Consider the following 15,525-nt stretch of genomic DNA (forward strand, 5'->3'; position numbering starts at 1 on the left):
ATGTTGCAGGACTATGTATGCTAAAGGATTCAATTTTAAAAAGTGCACTATTTTTTTTGGTCAGGAGATGAATTTATGCTCTATGTGTACCAATTTATTAAATGCTTAATATATGAGTAATAAAGTGGCTTGGTGTCCATGTATTGTACAATTATAAATCGTTTGTGTTTAGATGTGAAGAAAAATAAGAAGAAGGCCAAAGATTTTAACAAGAAAGACATGTCAGGAACTGATATGGATGCTTTTGTGGATAGCTCGGTAAGTTTGTAATAATATAGAATAACAGAGGCCACTTGAAGCCAGTTAAGTGTGTCAGTGGTTTCTATAGAAGTTGAAACATTAACCATTTTGGTAGACAAGACTTCTATGTTTTCTGAACAATTGTAGCCTTCAGAATCTGAATCAAGAACTAGTGTGGAAGAACCGAAAGAGACAGCAGTACCTGTTCAAGCAGAAGTGCCAAAAGTAGAAATTAAGATAGAGGATGAAAATAAAGTGGTCCAGGAAGAAAATGAGAAAAACCAGGAGAAAAACAAAGAGGCAAACGAATCCTCTGAAGCTGATAAGTCAACCCCAGAACTCAAATACAAATACAAAGAAGGTACAGCATTTGTGTGAACTCTTCTCAGTATATTTTTGTTTTCTTTGCTATCAAAGAGTAATTACTAATATGATATCTCTCTTTAGACCAGTGGAGTCCTCTAAATCCAGAGGGCAAGCGCCTTTATGACAGGGATTTTCTTCTTAGTGTTCAGTATTCCTCAGAATCCACCCAAAAACCTGCAGGCCTACCTGACCTTCCAGAAATCATTCTTGATAAGGTAAAAAAAATCTCAAAACTTCATTCATAATTCATTTGTTTGGGATGAATTGTGTACACTTTGTTTTAATAGTACATGAATGATTAATAGTGATTTACTTGAGATAAATGTAATTTGGTTTTATTTTTAGCCCCACAGCTCACAATCAAATAGGTCATCCTTTTCAAGTTTCAACCCAGATCCTGGACGGTCGTCATTTGATTTTACCCCAGGATTTGTGCGAGGAGGACCCTCTAGAGTAAGTACTGGTTAGATAGCCATCACTGAATGCATATACATAGTGAGCCAATGATGATGATTCAAAGTTATCCCTGTCAGAAAAACCCTGCTGAAAACGTTATCTGAAAATTGGTTTATCATAATACATGAACTCACGTTTTTGTGAAACATACAATCTTTAAACCATTATTATTACTTTTGCAGGGTCCATCCATGACTAAAGGAGGAAGCAGTCAGAGAAACAGAGGAGGTGGAGCCACCCCAAGAAAGGTCATCTCTATTGGTTCCATCACACAGGATGTTACCCTCCACAAAGCAGAGTCTGCATGGAAGCCTGGAAGAAAGCAGGAGCAGGCAGAGGTTGTTGATGATGATACCAAAAAAACAGAGGTGATTTACTTTTAAGTGTCCGTTACATAGAAATTGAAAAGAAACTAAGAAATATGATGCATTCTATAAAAAGTTATCCAGGTCTGATTAAACCTTGTGGAAACCAAAAGACTGACCTTAGTTTCTTTCTGTAATGTGTTATTTCTAAAAAGTTTTTTTTTGTTTCACTGCAAATCTGTTAACCCTATTGAATTTTTCATTAACAGGAGTTGTACAAGAGAGTGCGCAGTGTTCTCAACAAACTTACACCACAGAAATTCCAAACTCTGGTTAAGCAGGTTTCTGAAATGGATATTACCACTGAAGAAAGACTAAAAGGTGTTACTGATCTGATATTTGAGAAGGTAAGTGTTTTACTTTAAAAAGTCTAGAGAATTTTAAGCAGATATGATGATTTATAGTTATCCCTGTCAGAAAGATACTGGTGATAAATATACTCTGATTATTTCTTGATGGAAATATGGAAAATTCTCTGTGAACTTTGTATTAAACCTATTGTTCCATTTGTAGGCTATTAGTGAACCTGGCTTCAGTGTTGCATATGCCAGTATGTGCCGTTATTTAGCTATGGTGAGTACATAAAATACATTACTCGTTGAATGGTGGTGGTATAAAATGTACTTTGTATTCAAATTTGAATGTATTCTGCTATGTCAATATTAGTATTGAAATCTTACTGAAATCTGATTATTGTTATAGATTAAAGTAGCTTCCACTTCCAAACTAGGAGAGTATGTAAATTTTCGTGCAATATTGTTGACAAGATGTCAGAAAGAGTTTGAAAAAGACAAGGATTCTGAGAAAGAGATGGAGGAAAGGAGGAAAGTCATTGCCGAAACCACGGTAAATTACATTTACAAATTTGGCGTCAAAAACAAGGAATTTATTTTCTTGTCTATATTGGATATGTATGATAGGCTTTGTTCTTTATTTGCATTTTTTTTTTTTAAAGGATCCTAAGAAACGTGAAGAATTATGTGAGGAATTGGTATTCTCTGAGACAAAGGCAAGAAGGCGGTCATTGGGAAATATCAGGTATAAAGATATTTGTAAAGTATTTTGTTTCTTTAAATAGCATCTCTTCTCTTAAAATCATTTGTGATATGATTTTATTTTGGATTTAAAATAGGTTTATTGGAGAGTTATTCAACCTGAAGATGTTGACGGAAAATATCATGCATGACTGCTTGTTCAAACTTCTGAGAGCTAAGGATGAAGAAAGCTTAGAATGTCTGTGCAGGCTTCTCTCAACCATTGGAAAAGAATTGGACACAGATAAAGCCAGGGTAACATTGTTTTGTTAATTAGTATTTAACAAAAGGAAAGCAGAAATGCAAAGTGATGTTGTTCAGTGCCTTGTGTCGTAAATTCAGAGTACATAATCGAGATTAAAGCTACATGTAATTAGGATTGGGTGTATATCTTTTTGTTTTATGATACCAAATATTTAATAGAAGTTCAGAATTGTTAAGTACTTATTGGCATTGTCATAAGTATGAAAACAAATTTTAAGGAAAAATGAATGTAATTGGTGCGCTGGGTTTCCAAGTCTTTTTCGTACTAAAAAGTGGTATTGGGAGTAGTTTATGAAGATCTAAACAAAACACATCTTCACCTGCATGTGTTTACATAAAAGGGGAAAAGGTGGTATCAAGTTTTTCAGCTATTTTTATGTACTCTTGAATTTTACATTAAAGAAAAGTACTGAGAAAAACTCCAATGTGCAAGAACAGTTTCATTATCAGGTAATACAAATTATATTTTGAGACCTTTTGAACACGTGTTTGCTTTTTATCCTTCATCAAGTGATAGTAAAAAGTAAACACTATTGTGATTTTTATTCCTTGTTCTTCTTTTACAAATAGTGGTAATTGTATTGACATTTGAATGTATTTGTGTGATATCCTCCTTTTCCCTTCAATACTAGCATCAATTATTTTTATTTGTATGTGCTCTCTAATTGTAAATGACACGGGCAAATCTTTAAAGAAAAAATAGTTTGTTTCTTGTCACATTTTATTAGAAATAAATGATTATATGATATGTCTAATGATTAGTGTTGTCAACTATGACGATTTTTATTAACCAGTTACTTGCTTACTTTTACGATCAAGTACTCGGTTACGCTGATAAAATTTTTCATTACAGTTTTCCCACCTACTATTAAGCCCATCTCTTTTACTGATCAGTAGAAATATAACATTAATGTTAATTAACTTTATTCCCAATTACAAACACACAAAATCTACAAAAAATTCTGATTTTAGTAATTAACATTTCCCGGAGTATGAATCTGCTGTTCTTTAAAAATATTTCCACTCTTTTGAAGTCTGCGGCAGCCTATCAATTATATATAAACTTTGAAACCTTATCAAAACAAATTACTATGTAAAATGTTTTTTTATCCAAGTAACTGAATGTCAGTTTTACTATCTGATACTCGCATCATTTGGCTGTTAACCGAGTACTTGTTGACAACACTATTAATGATAGATTAAAACGCCTTGTAACAAAGTGTATACATGTATACTGTAGAAGCAGAAATATTCGTTGAGGATTTAATTTCCTTATTTTTGTTGGCAGTATAAATCAACGAAATTAAATCAATGACAAATTTTTAAGCCAAGTATCAATGATCACAAATAGATTACTATATGACGAAATTAGATGCCAACGAAATTTTATTTGCTTTAAAAACAACAAAATTTTGACCCAATATAAATATGTGCTTCTACAGTGTGCAAATTCTTTTTACCACATGATTTAAGTTATTTTTTCCCTGGTTTAAGAGATTTTGATTTTTGTCTTCTACAGGATTTTAGTCACAACTTATTTTTTCTTTTTCACTTTAAAATTGGATTTGTTGATTGAGGGTTATTGAAGATATATCATGCATGTTTTTTTGTTTCCTTTTAGCCGAGAATGGACCAGTATTTTAATCAGATGGATAAGGTAGTACAAGAGAAGAAGACGTCTTCGAGAGTGAGATTCATGTTACAAGATGTCATTGATCTCAGAAAGGTAAGAATGAGTTAATTTTTAAGAATTGTTCTTTGTAGCTGAAATCTTGTTAAATTTTTGACATATGAATAAACTGTGTAGAATTTGTTTCTCATACAATTGATTTGTTCTTCACAGTGTAAATGGATTCCAAGGAGAGATGAAAGCAATCCCAAGACAATTGATCAGATCCACAAAGAAGCCCAGAAAGAAGAGCAAGAAAGGCAGATATTCTTACAACAAGCAACCGCTCAGCAAAAAGCCCAAGGAGGAAGAGGGGGTGGAGCTAGAGGTTTGTTTGATCTTGTCATAGAACATTGTGTAGACAAAGTATTGTTGGCTGTTTGGAACATGTGAATATCAAAGAGGAACTCTAGAATTTGATATGCAACTAATGATGACATTTATCTATTCGGATACACATGAAGACCATTTTCCTCGTTACTGAAGTTGCATCAAATGGCCTACATTCTCAAGCACATGCAGCATGTTATGAGATATCTTAACATATGATTTATTTTATTAGGATCAAGGGGACCACCTGGATCTGGAATGGGTGCTAGTGATGGATGGAACACTGTTGGCAAACCTAATATACGAGTGGAGAGACAGTCCATTGACCCTTCAAGGCTCAAAATCACTAAGGTACTAGATTATTATTCATTTGCACTACTTGTTGCAAAGGGGATACAGCTTCGCTAATGTTTTTAAGTCCAGTGTGTATAACAACTGATGGGCAAAACTTAAAAAAAGTCACCACACTAAGAATTATCAAACTTTGTACACTTCTGTGGCATGGTAAAAGGACAAACCCCATTCAAGTCAGTTGATAAAATATATAAATATCATTTAATAACTACATTTAAAACAGGAATTTTATGTACTACTTGATAATGAAGAATAAGAAGAATGTTCAAAGTGAAAAGTTGAAGTGAGCAGGAGATTCAGTTAATTCTATTTCAGGCAAAAATTCCCAAATTACCAATTGTGAAATTGCCCCAAGATTTAGAAGTTACTTTAATGAATCTTGCCAACATTAATCAGCGATGTTTTGTATTATTAACTGTATATCTCTAACTACTCAAAAATTGGGTTTACATATGATATGCTGACCCAAATTATCCTACAGATCTGCAGCTACATGTACATTTTATTATAAGACATTAATTTGCTTACAAGAAACATCAGATTTAATACTTAATTTAAGCTACTCTATATAATTTTAATAAAATATTGAAGTTTAATAAAGTGTTTATATGTATGTGGTGTGATTTTGTATAGAATATGGAAAATTGTACAACCACATTCATGTAAGACCCCTCCCCAGTGAATAGACATTTTGTTGCTCACGTTGAGCTTGTACCATGTCGCGAGGGAGGGTTTCACTTGGCTGTGTTCTTGTTAAATAAAATTATGGAGATAAAATATACACAAATTCATTGAAATATTTTTCAGCAAAACTTGGATGAGTCCAATATTCAGCTAGGTCCTGGTGGGGGCACAAACCGATTCTCTGGCTGGCAAAGAGGAAGCACTGGAGGAGGAGCACGAAACTCCGTGGAACAAGAAAAATCCAATGCACCAAGCAACAGGTAAATATTGTTGATATTATTTTGATGTGTTTTGTCATTTACTGTTTGCTTTCCAATAGCTTTAAATAAAAAAAAATATCTATCTTGATCCCTTATGCACTATTGAAATTATGTGCTATGAATGTTAAAAATACCTATGTTCTCTTCAGGTTCTCTGCACTTAGTAAACCAGAGGATGACAGTAGGGGTAGATTTGGCACTAGTCCAGCACGTGGGGATAGCCGTGGCCGAGGCTCTGGTGGATTTGGTCGCCCACAAAGTCGAGGTATCACTCCCAGGTCTTCCATGGAGCAAGAGAAGGAACGAGCCCTTGCAGCTGTCAGGTATGATGCCATACTTGCAAGTCTTTTCACAGAAGTTTGATGTAACTAAGTTATTTTTTTATTGAAAAAAATATTTAACTAAAAGTAATATTGACTTGTTATAGGGATGTTGTTGGTGGTCAAACCACACCACGTCAAGGCCAGAGCAGAGAGAGCAGTAGAGGGCGAGAACCTCACAGAGTGGAGATTGAAAAGAGTAGCAAAACAGCTCCACCCACTGCCAAAGAGCTTACTGATGAAGAGATGGAAAAGAAAACCAAAACTATTTTGGATGAATATCTACATTTACAAGATATCAAGGTAACACTTTATAATATAGAAAACTTCATAAGACTTTTTGAATATCAAATGAATTTCTTGTCTGATCTCTAAATATCATCTCTCTGTATTCAGGAGGCCATTCTCTGTGTTGAGGAGCTGAAATCCCCATCTGTGATGCACACCTTTGTTAGTTCAGCAGTGAACTATGTCTTGGAGAGATCCAACATAGCAAGGAACCAGACTGGCCTTTTATTGCATGATCTAGTCATAAAGAATGTTTTATCTGTCCCAGTGTATATTCAAGGGTAAGCTTGACTAACTTCTCATGGGAGAAAACTCAAAACATTGATTCTAGGAAAAAAAGAATTGTATGTCTAATATTGGGGAAATGTTTATCCTACTCTGTTCTGTTTTGTAGTCTTACTGAAGTTATTCAGTATGCTGAAGACATGGAAATTGACATTCCAAAAATCTGGCAGTACTTCGGTGAGCTGATCGGTCCAATGGTTCAAGATGGAAGTGTTCCTCTAAACTTCCTTCGCAAGGCTGCTGAACCTCTGAAAGAAAACAACAAAGCTGGACTTTTAGTTGCTGAGGTTTTGCATGCTGCTAGTCATAGAGAGGTATGCTTTGTGACAATTTTACTATTAAAGTGTTCTGTATTCTTGTTCAATAACATCATACTACATATGCAACTAATGATGAGTCATTATTTACTCTGATGCAGATGAGGACCATTTTCCTCGTTCCTGAAGTTGTATTTTACATAAGTCATTGCATTGAGCAATTTTCAACAGAGTTATGCTCTTTAGACGTAGAAATATTCCAATTATTTGCAGTTTTTGTTCATTTTCTTCGCAGATGTTTTCAAAGAAGGGGAGTATAAGTTTCACAAGCATCTCTTGTTATTGATAAGAATTCTTTATCGATTCAGGGCCACAAAAAAGTTGGATCTCTGTGGAGACAATCTAGTCTACAATGGGAAGACTTTATGCCTGCTGGTGATGTGAAGAAATTCATTGTTGACAAAGTAAGTGGAGTAGTTCAGCTGCTTTGGAAAAGAAAGACAATAAAAACTTGTGATAATAAACTTTTGAAAAACATTTTGATGATTCAAGAAAAGTTCATTTGTGTCATGTTTGTATTGTTCCTAAATTACAGAAAGTTGAGTTTACTGCTGGAGATGACAGTCAACCAAGCACCCCCACAGTCTCCATATCTATGGAAGCTATTCAGGACAAACTGCACCACCTCCTCATCAAGGAAAAAACTGATAATGAAGTGATCTTTGACTGGATTGAGGTAAAGCAGCATGTCTAAAGTGAATGTTTTATATTTTGTGCCTTAATGACTTGAATACATTTCAAGCTATTTTTATTCTGTTTAAAGGAGAGTGTTGATGATCCAACTATGAAGAGCAACAAATTTATCCGTGCTTTGATGACTTCAGTTTGTGAAAGTGCAATAACTGGTATGTGATCAATTCGCCCTATCTTAACTGCAGCACTACAAGTACCTTAGAGTTTCTGCTTACTTATATATCTACTAACTGATATTATTGATTGCATTTTACATAGGCTCTGGAAGCAGTGCACGTGTGTTGCCTGAAGTTATCAAGAACAGAGGAGATTTGCTGCAGAAATACTTGGACCACCGAGCAGAATCAGAATTGCAGGCACTTTATGCATTACAAGCCCTGGTGCACAAGTTGGAGCATCCACAAGGTATTATTTTTGCCTGGCTACACTTGTTTTGGTTTATTTATTAAATACAAAAAATTCCAAATTTTAAAGATATGTTTGTTTTGGAAAGGTTAATGGTTGTTTTATCCTTTGCAGGAGTATTGCGCACACTGTTTGATACACTGTATGATGAAGACATTATTTCTGAGGATGGATTTAATCAGTGGGAGAAAAGCAAAGACCCTAATGAACAAGAAGGAAAAGGTGTAGCAATGAAACAAGTTGTACAGTTCTTCACCTGGCTTCGTGAAGCTGAGGATGATGTCAGTGACAGCTGAGGATAATTTAATTATAGATCTTGGAAGAAATTGGGAGGAGGGGAATTTATATAAATATCTATTTATCCATGTGAATTTTCAGTGAAAACGAGTGCTTCTTGTGGAAACATGCATGTCATTTTCTTGGAACTGATGATGATTTATTTTCTCAGTCAAGATTTCATTTGTGGTGATCTAGCCATTTTCACCGTTTTCATATGCCCTTAATTGTTGGAAATCATGTTGTTACAGATTGTTTTCAAGTGAATGTTATAAGTTTCCATGCTTTCTGTGAGCATTTTAGGTTACTGTTTGGTGTGACTGCCAACCAGATTTATAAACAATAAACCATGGTTTAAAACCACATGTACGAAGGCTGTGCAAACTGCATTTTTTATTGCAGAAAAAGACTGCATTAATTGCTCATTATTTGTCTGCATGGTTAGTTGTTGTCAGAAAGAATGTATCATGAAATGATTGATGATGTTTCTAATTACTGATTGATGAAAACCTCTGGTGCTATTAAACCTTGCTGGACTCTTTCATAACCAGAATGAACAAGTTGAAAAACCACTTGGTAATTAGCAAACAACAAACCATAGAATGTATGTTGTGTATGTATGTTGGATATTGCAGTTTTTGGTGCAATTCATTGCTATAATTTATTTATTTTATTTTGGAGACATACTGCCTACTATATGATATGCAAGTGTAAATTGTTTCTTATTAATATTTTTGTATATTTCATGACTATTATTTCTGATGTGATAATAGAATCTTCAGAAAAAAATTATATGAATCTATAAATCTGTCTTTAACAATGTGATTTATAAGCACAATACATTGTTAAATGATTTAGTAGGAAAGTTCTCTGTTGGTATATGTAAATTTTACAAAGTTTAAATATAGTATAATAGAAAACTCTGGTTATTTTCTGTTACCGTGAATGTCTCTGATAAACTTGCATTATGTCATTGATTTCAAGTGCCCCTGTCTTGGTTTGTCATTATTTTGCCGTTAGACCTCTGTAAATAGTCAATAATCAGACGGACGTCTGATTCCAAAAGCTTTCTTTTCACATTGTCAAATGTCTTGATTTATATGCTACTGATTTTTCAAACTAAAGGGGTTGTAAATGAAAAGAAGAAACATTAAATTGCAATTGAAAAAGCCTGATGTCTTCTTTGTTAATTACACTATCAATTGACTGACTAGTTGATTGTTGTCTTTAATGGAAAAAATGGAGATGTTATGGAGTTACATGTACTTGAATATCAGTGTGAAACGTATCAAAAATGCCACCTATTGAGTTCACAAGCCTAATTTGAGGAATCCAATAGATGATCACTTGCATGTATTGTGCAATGTTTACGTATTGCTGAATCTCATCTTGCTTTTATCGAGTGACACTAAGTTTGCAAACGGCTGACATTTGCTTTTATGCAACACTAGAATTTAAGACATGTCACTCGAGGCCTGAGTTGGATCTCTTGAATTTAAAAATGTGAACAAGGTTGTTTCAGACTTATCCGTGATTTATAGCTTAATGCCGACTTGAAACGAACTTGCCAATGTACAAACCATCAACAAAGAAAAAATATACTTTTTCAAGATTCTCGAGTGAAGCAAATTAAAGGGGGGGGGGGTGTTCATACCCTCGGTGTCTAGTCATGACCTGTTTATTAAAGTTCTTGAAGCATGATTTATGTAACCAACGATAGAATATCTGTTGTATTACCGGTAATGGTATTTAATAGCATATTAAATCATATCGTGTCACATGATTCATGGCTTGAATGAAAATACATGTAGTCATGGATGAAAACATCAATTGTATCATATTGTATAAGATAACACGAAATAAGAATTTTCTTGTTTATTAAACAATAAAATGCTTTCTATGGTGATTTATTCGGGATATGAAGGTAGCGACATTGCAGGAAAAATACATGACCCGCGTTATCGGGTTATGTAAATTTTTTTTGCAATGACCGCTACCTTCATAATCTCCATGAATCATCAAAGAAAGCATTTTATTGTTTATATTAACATCTCTCTTTAACTAATTAATAAATTGATTATGAAAAGTTTGTAAAATAATACATAATTACTGTTAATGTACATAAGTATGTTAGCTAAAAGAAACAGCCAAATCGTCTCCTGTGAGACTTTGAGTCTGACAGCATCATGATTATTTCGTGCAGTCCGTGATTTTTCTTAGGTCGCTGTAGGCTTCGACCAATCGATAAACGGCGTGTCAATTTCACTCCTCTCAGTTTCAGCCGCTGATGATGACGTGTAGATTTCTCTCTGGCTGTTTCTATAGAGCTATGAATTAACTATAAGTTTCCGTAAGAAATAGAGGAAATAATACTCGATAGATGTAAATATATCATGATAAAGATCAAAAACCATGATTTTCATATTATGTTATTGTGATGGTCTCGGAAAGGGGATACCTCGTCTGGGGGAGCTCTGTGAATGCTGAAGATGGTGGCAATTTTGTGGAGCGGAATCCCTCTGATCACCAGATCTCACTTGTCCTATTCATATTTTCACCGTTGATGTATTTTGTTACATTGATACACTATTCTGGGTTGGATACTAAGTCTGCGACAATTGTTGCTGAGTGATAATGTTTTTAAAACTGGTGCCCTGTGAGGACCTAAACTAAGTTATTACTGGTTCAATTTTTACTACTATTACTTAATATTAAGTCACAATCATTGCAGAAAAATACATAATCTGCGTTTATAGCGAGTTAAATAAATGTGTCTGCAATGTCGCTACCTTCATTTCTCGCATGAATCGCCAAAGAAAGAATTTTATTGTTTAAATAAAGCACGATATAATTTTCATTACTAGTATTGGTTTTTAAGATAAGTATGTTAACAAATGGAATAGATATGGTTTATGGATGGGAAACTTTGCATTGTAATTTCGAGAATTTCGACAAGCTGTAAATGTGGAGCTGAGGAAAAACCAGCACAAGATATCTTACCAAAGTGGCCCAATTATTTTAAAGACTCCCTTGCTCGTCGTTACTTATACCGGTATGTAGTTTATCTGCTTACTAGATATCAAGAAGACCCATCCCCTCCCTTCTCTCTCTCTCTAGCATTCGAACCCCTGATCCCACGGCGATGGAAAGTATATTTTTAACTTTTGAATCTCCTATGTGCAAAAAGTAATGGAAAAGTTTTACACACACACAAAAAAAAGACCAATACATGGTTTAACCCAGCATGCATTTAATGATGGCAATAATAATTGCATAGACACTTTTGAAAGAATATTGAGAATGTTCTACAGCTAAAGGTAAAAACATCACAGATGACTATAAACATGTGTAAGAATCTTATTTCTGTATGTTACATCACATTTTAACAAAATATTCAGCTCAAAACTGAGAAAAGTAGTGACAGTAAACAAAGACACTGAGTAAAAATGGTGAGTTTTGGATTACCGCACGAACTTGTCAACCGTAAATCATTGTCATAATCACGAGAAAACAGAGAAAAGGACAGCAATGGCTGTTCAAAGCCATTCTTTGCTTCCATGCTACCTGCGTTATACGACCAGGTGGTTGATGGAGCAAGATCGAAAACGTTTTCGCCATGTAGCAGAATTTCTGGGAATGTGTAAGGTGTCTTAAAAGTTCCAGATAGAGCAAGCTGAGTGAAATAAGTGTTGGAAACCCGAGAACCTTGACCGCAAGAAGATTTCTCCAACGTTTTACACCTTAAAATTGTACAGACTTGAATGTAATAGGTCCCTTCTTTGGTATGTAAACCGTCGAACGCACCAAGTGCAAACATCTCTGTGAAATTATCACGAGAAGTGTAAGTAGCCTTACAACAAAGCTCGTTGTGACAAACCCGTGCCTTCCCGCTTGATTCTGCGAGAAGGATATAATTAAAGTTGTCCCCAAATGTATCCGCATGAAAGACGCCATCACCCATTGCTTGCGTCCCATTATACTTTTTGGAACTATACATGGGTGAGTTGTGTGACAAAGCATTATTTCGCAGGATTTTTAGTTCAGACACCAATAGTTTCCCTCCTTCTTCTTGACCTTTGACACTGTTGTTGTAGTAATAGGCCACAGCTCCATCTGGTGAGTAAATGCCGCTTCCTTGGAAACGATATCGAGGGTTGTGCATGTTAGCTGCCAGGAAGTTGATGCCGAAGCCAGCAGCTACTGCGGAGTGGAACTGAATTGCAGCAAAAAACGGAGGGGTGTCCATCCAAGCAGTAGGAAAAACGATATTACTCACTTCTTTTTCTTTCATCAAGACCACAACAGGGTTACGAAAAAGAATATCAAAACAAGTAAACACACCGAACGTTCCGAAAGGTGTTTCAAAAGAAACGGCTTCTTTCGATGTTGACGGATCAAACATGAACTCGAAGAATAAGTTGATTTTGTGATACTTTGCAATAAGTGTCCCGTTGCTGTCGTACACAACGTCAGTGTTGAATTGGTAATGACCGTCTGCTGGACAGACAGTGTCGTCTGCTTGACAAGGCTGATAGTCTCCCATGTTGGCGACGATCCAAAGAGAGTTGTTTTTGGCCAGACAGCTTAGAGTGTACTGTACCTCAGTATTGGAGTACCTGTCAGGGACTTCGCACGGGTTCCATTGCTCCTGTTTTGGGTCTGGTATGTATTCAAGGTATGGACGAACGGATTTTCTTGTGTGCCCATTATAAGTTATCCCGTCCTCAGGAAACACTATTATGTCAACATTCTGTAATTATTTTTGCAAAAGTTTTAATAAACTGCAAAATATATATACTTTTTATTGTTTTTTCTTAACTATTTTACTAGTACTGATGTACAAGTATCAATTTTAGTTAAAAAAAAATGTATTATTATCGGCAACTACAAGCAACTACAAGATCTTCTAAATCGTTATCAAACCCTTCTAAATCGTTATCAAACCGTTTAAAAGTACAATATAAATGGTTTGTTTATTTTTGTTCATATCGTTACATCAAGGACTGCTGTCAGAGCAAATCTAAGTAGAGCGAACAAATATTCATATTTACTTTTATAATTTAATGTTTTTTCTTGAACAATGAAACCGTATTGCAAAAAGCTAAGGGATAAAATTCAGCCGGCACAATGACGTCATTGCGACTTTAGTTATATAAAATAATGTTGAAGCAAAAATTCATTATGAAATAAATATTGAAAGTTTTGACGTCGTTTTTATGTCTAAATAAACGACATATTTTGTGAGATTATATGATATAACAATGAAGCATGTTATTGATGTTTATTCTTTTGTTGCAAATCGCATAACCGTAATTCTTGCATACGAAAAAAATAAGAAATCGTCTTTTCCATACGAAAACATGTCTATATTTCTTTATATCCTCTATTAAATATATATAACACTTTTCTGATTCCATGGTATAAAAGAACAAACGATTGCAATCAAGATTTGCAAGTGTTGTTGTGAAAGCACAAAACCAAAAACTATTGGCAATAACAAAAAGCTATTGCATCACGCTTTGATTCTTGTTTAAATGGTTTATGGATATAGAGGACAGATTGGTGAGGTGGTACCTATACTAACCTGTCCATGTGCCTCCTCTGTTGCCGTTTTGTACACCTCTAGATTCTTCCGCATGTAGTCCAATGCTTCTTGTCGCGTTACCACGATTGTTCTATTTGGTGGTAGCGGGGCGTGTTCGTAAACGGCCGCTCGAAACGTTTGGTCGCTATATCCTCTGACCCCAACAGAGAATAACAGGACCCAACCCAGCATCATCGATGTTTGCCGTCTGGGCACCATTGTAATGTATTTAGTCTTTGTTCTGTGAGCGAATTGCCTTGACTGACTCTGAGATAAGAAGAGTAAGGTGATAATATGGAACTGTTTACCGATGCTGTTTGTTTACTTAATCTCCAGTACCTTATTCTTATCTGAAAAATTTCGCAATTCTAAGACAATTTTTAACGGATAACGGATACTGTAGGATAAATCCTCCTATAGCTTTCAAGATGCATGGGAAGTTGTTCTTTTGTAAATCAGTTGTACATATATCAGAGGTATGCATATTCCTAGGATGTTGATTTCTGATTATTTATGAAAAAATACCAGCTGTTGAACTTAGTTATTTTTAACAAAATATTGGTTAAAGGGTATCCCTATTGTACGGATAACTCCTCTTACAGTTTTCAAGAGCAAGGATGTTGATTTCTGATGATTTCTGAAAAAAATACCAGCTGGCAAAAATATTGCACATAGAGTACCCTATTTCTCTGGATAGGTAGTGTTCATCAATTCATGGTTGACAAATGGATTATAGATACTGTTCACTCAAAAGAAAAACCTGGCTTGCTGTACCATTGACAACTTTTCTCTTGTTTGGTATGCATTAAGAACCATTGATAAACATTGGAATATGATGGTACTAGTAATATATGTACCTTCATATTCACTCAGTGTGACAATTTTATGTTTTTGAACAAAATTAATTTTGAAAGAAACTACTACGATTCTAATATTTGTTATTTCTGTTTTTGCATATTGGAAAATGTTTACGATTATAATAAATTCATAATCTTGTTGATATGTTTTGACACAATTTTTGATGATTTATGGTCCGTTAACTAAGACCGATGCCTTATAAAGGTTCAGGTGGAAGTTCACAGTTCTTCCAATTTGTTTGGCATCAGGGAGATAAGTGTTTGGCCGTATGTTTATCAGAAGATTGAAATTGATATTTAATGAGAATTGTCAGGAACGTGAAGAGTTAGGTACACAAATATTACAAAACTCAAGATACCCGGTCAAAATTTATTAACTCTCGTTATCGCACACGAGCTACAGGTGGTACCAAAAGCTAAAATCAATATGTCATGATAAATTAAGGTACATTTCCCTCTACTAAGAGAGACAACTCTT

At 34.7% G+C, this 15,525-nt stretch overlaps 2 protein-coding genes across 7 annotated transcripts in view; one reads left to right on the forward strand and one right to left on the reverse strand.

The window, feature by feature from the left end:
* Window positions 1-9,778, forward strand: part of LOC105345876 (eukaryotic translation initiation factor 4 gamma 3) — a 23,538-nt gene extending 13,760 nt beyond the window's left edge. For 5 of the 6 annotated variants that reach the window (XM_066079754.1, XM_034443322.2, XM_066079753.1 and 2 more), the window contains 24 exons: window positions 173-258; window positions 388-601; window positions 688-821; window positions 952-1,059; window positions 1,245-1,430; window positions 1,637-1,774; window positions 1,941-2,000; window positions 2,130-2,273; window positions 2,383-2,465; window positions 2,560-2,716; window positions 3,128-3,175; window positions 4,347-4,451; window positions 4,569-4,722; window positions 4,957-5,075; window positions 5,886-6,022; window positions 6,172-6,345; window positions 6,450-6,645; window positions 6,739-6,911; window positions 7,025-7,229; window positions 7,541-7,636; window positions 7,768-7,908; window positions 7,996-8,077; window positions 8,184-8,330; window positions 8,445-9,778. In XM_066079754.1, coding sequence (XP_065935826.1) covers window positions 173-258; window positions 388-601; window positions 688-821; window positions 952-1,059; window positions 1,245-1,430; window positions 1,637-1,774; window positions 1,941-2,000; window positions 2,130-2,273; window positions 2,383-2,465; window positions 2,560-2,716; window positions 3,128-3,175; window positions 4,347-4,451; window positions 4,569-4,722; window positions 4,957-5,075; window positions 5,886-6,022; window positions 6,172-6,345; window positions 6,450-6,645; window positions 6,739-6,911; window positions 7,025-7,229; window positions 7,541-7,636; window positions 7,768-7,908; window positions 7,996-8,077; window positions 8,184-8,330; window positions 8,445-8,626 — 3,269 coding nt within the window. In that variant the 3' untranslated portion in view covers window positions 8,627-9,778. The remainder of the gene's footprint in view (window positions 1-172; window positions 259-387; window positions 602-687; window positions 822-951; window positions 1,060-1,244; window positions 1,431-1,636; window positions 1,775-1,940; window positions 2,001-2,129; window positions 2,274-2,382; window positions 2,466-2,559; window positions 2,717-3,127; window positions 3,176-4,346; window positions 4,452-4,568; window positions 4,723-4,956; window positions 5,076-5,885; window positions 6,023-6,171; window positions 6,346-6,449; window positions 6,646-6,738; window positions 6,912-7,024; window positions 7,230-7,540; window positions 7,637-7,767; window positions 7,909-7,995; window positions 8,078-8,183; window positions 8,331-8,444) is intronic. The other variant, XM_066079755.1, reaches the window with a different exon arrangement.
* A 1,971-nt stretch (window positions 9,779-11,749) lies between these two features.
* Window positions 11,750-14,453, reverse strand: LOC105345878 (pantetheinase). The gene is made up of 2 exons (XM_011454221.4): window positions 14,191-14,453; window positions 11,750-13,356 (listed from the first exon to the last, which is right to left on the reverse strand). The coding sequence occupies exons 1-2, from the start codon at window positions 14,407-14,409 to the stop codon at window positions 12,001-12,003; spliced, it is 1,575 nt and encodes a 524-aa protein (XP_011452523.3). The 5' UTR covers window positions 14,410-14,453; the 3' UTR covers window positions 11,750-12,000.
* Between the last annotated feature and the right edge of the window lie 1,072 nt (window positions 14,454-15,525).

This window comes from Magallana gigas, chromosome 3 (genome assembly GCF_963853765.1).
Source record: "Magallana gigas chromosome 3, xbMagGiga1.1, whole genome shotgun sequence".
NCBI classification, from domain to species: Eukaryota; Metazoa; Mollusca; class Bivalvia; order Ostreida; family Ostreidae; genus Magallana; species Magallana gigas.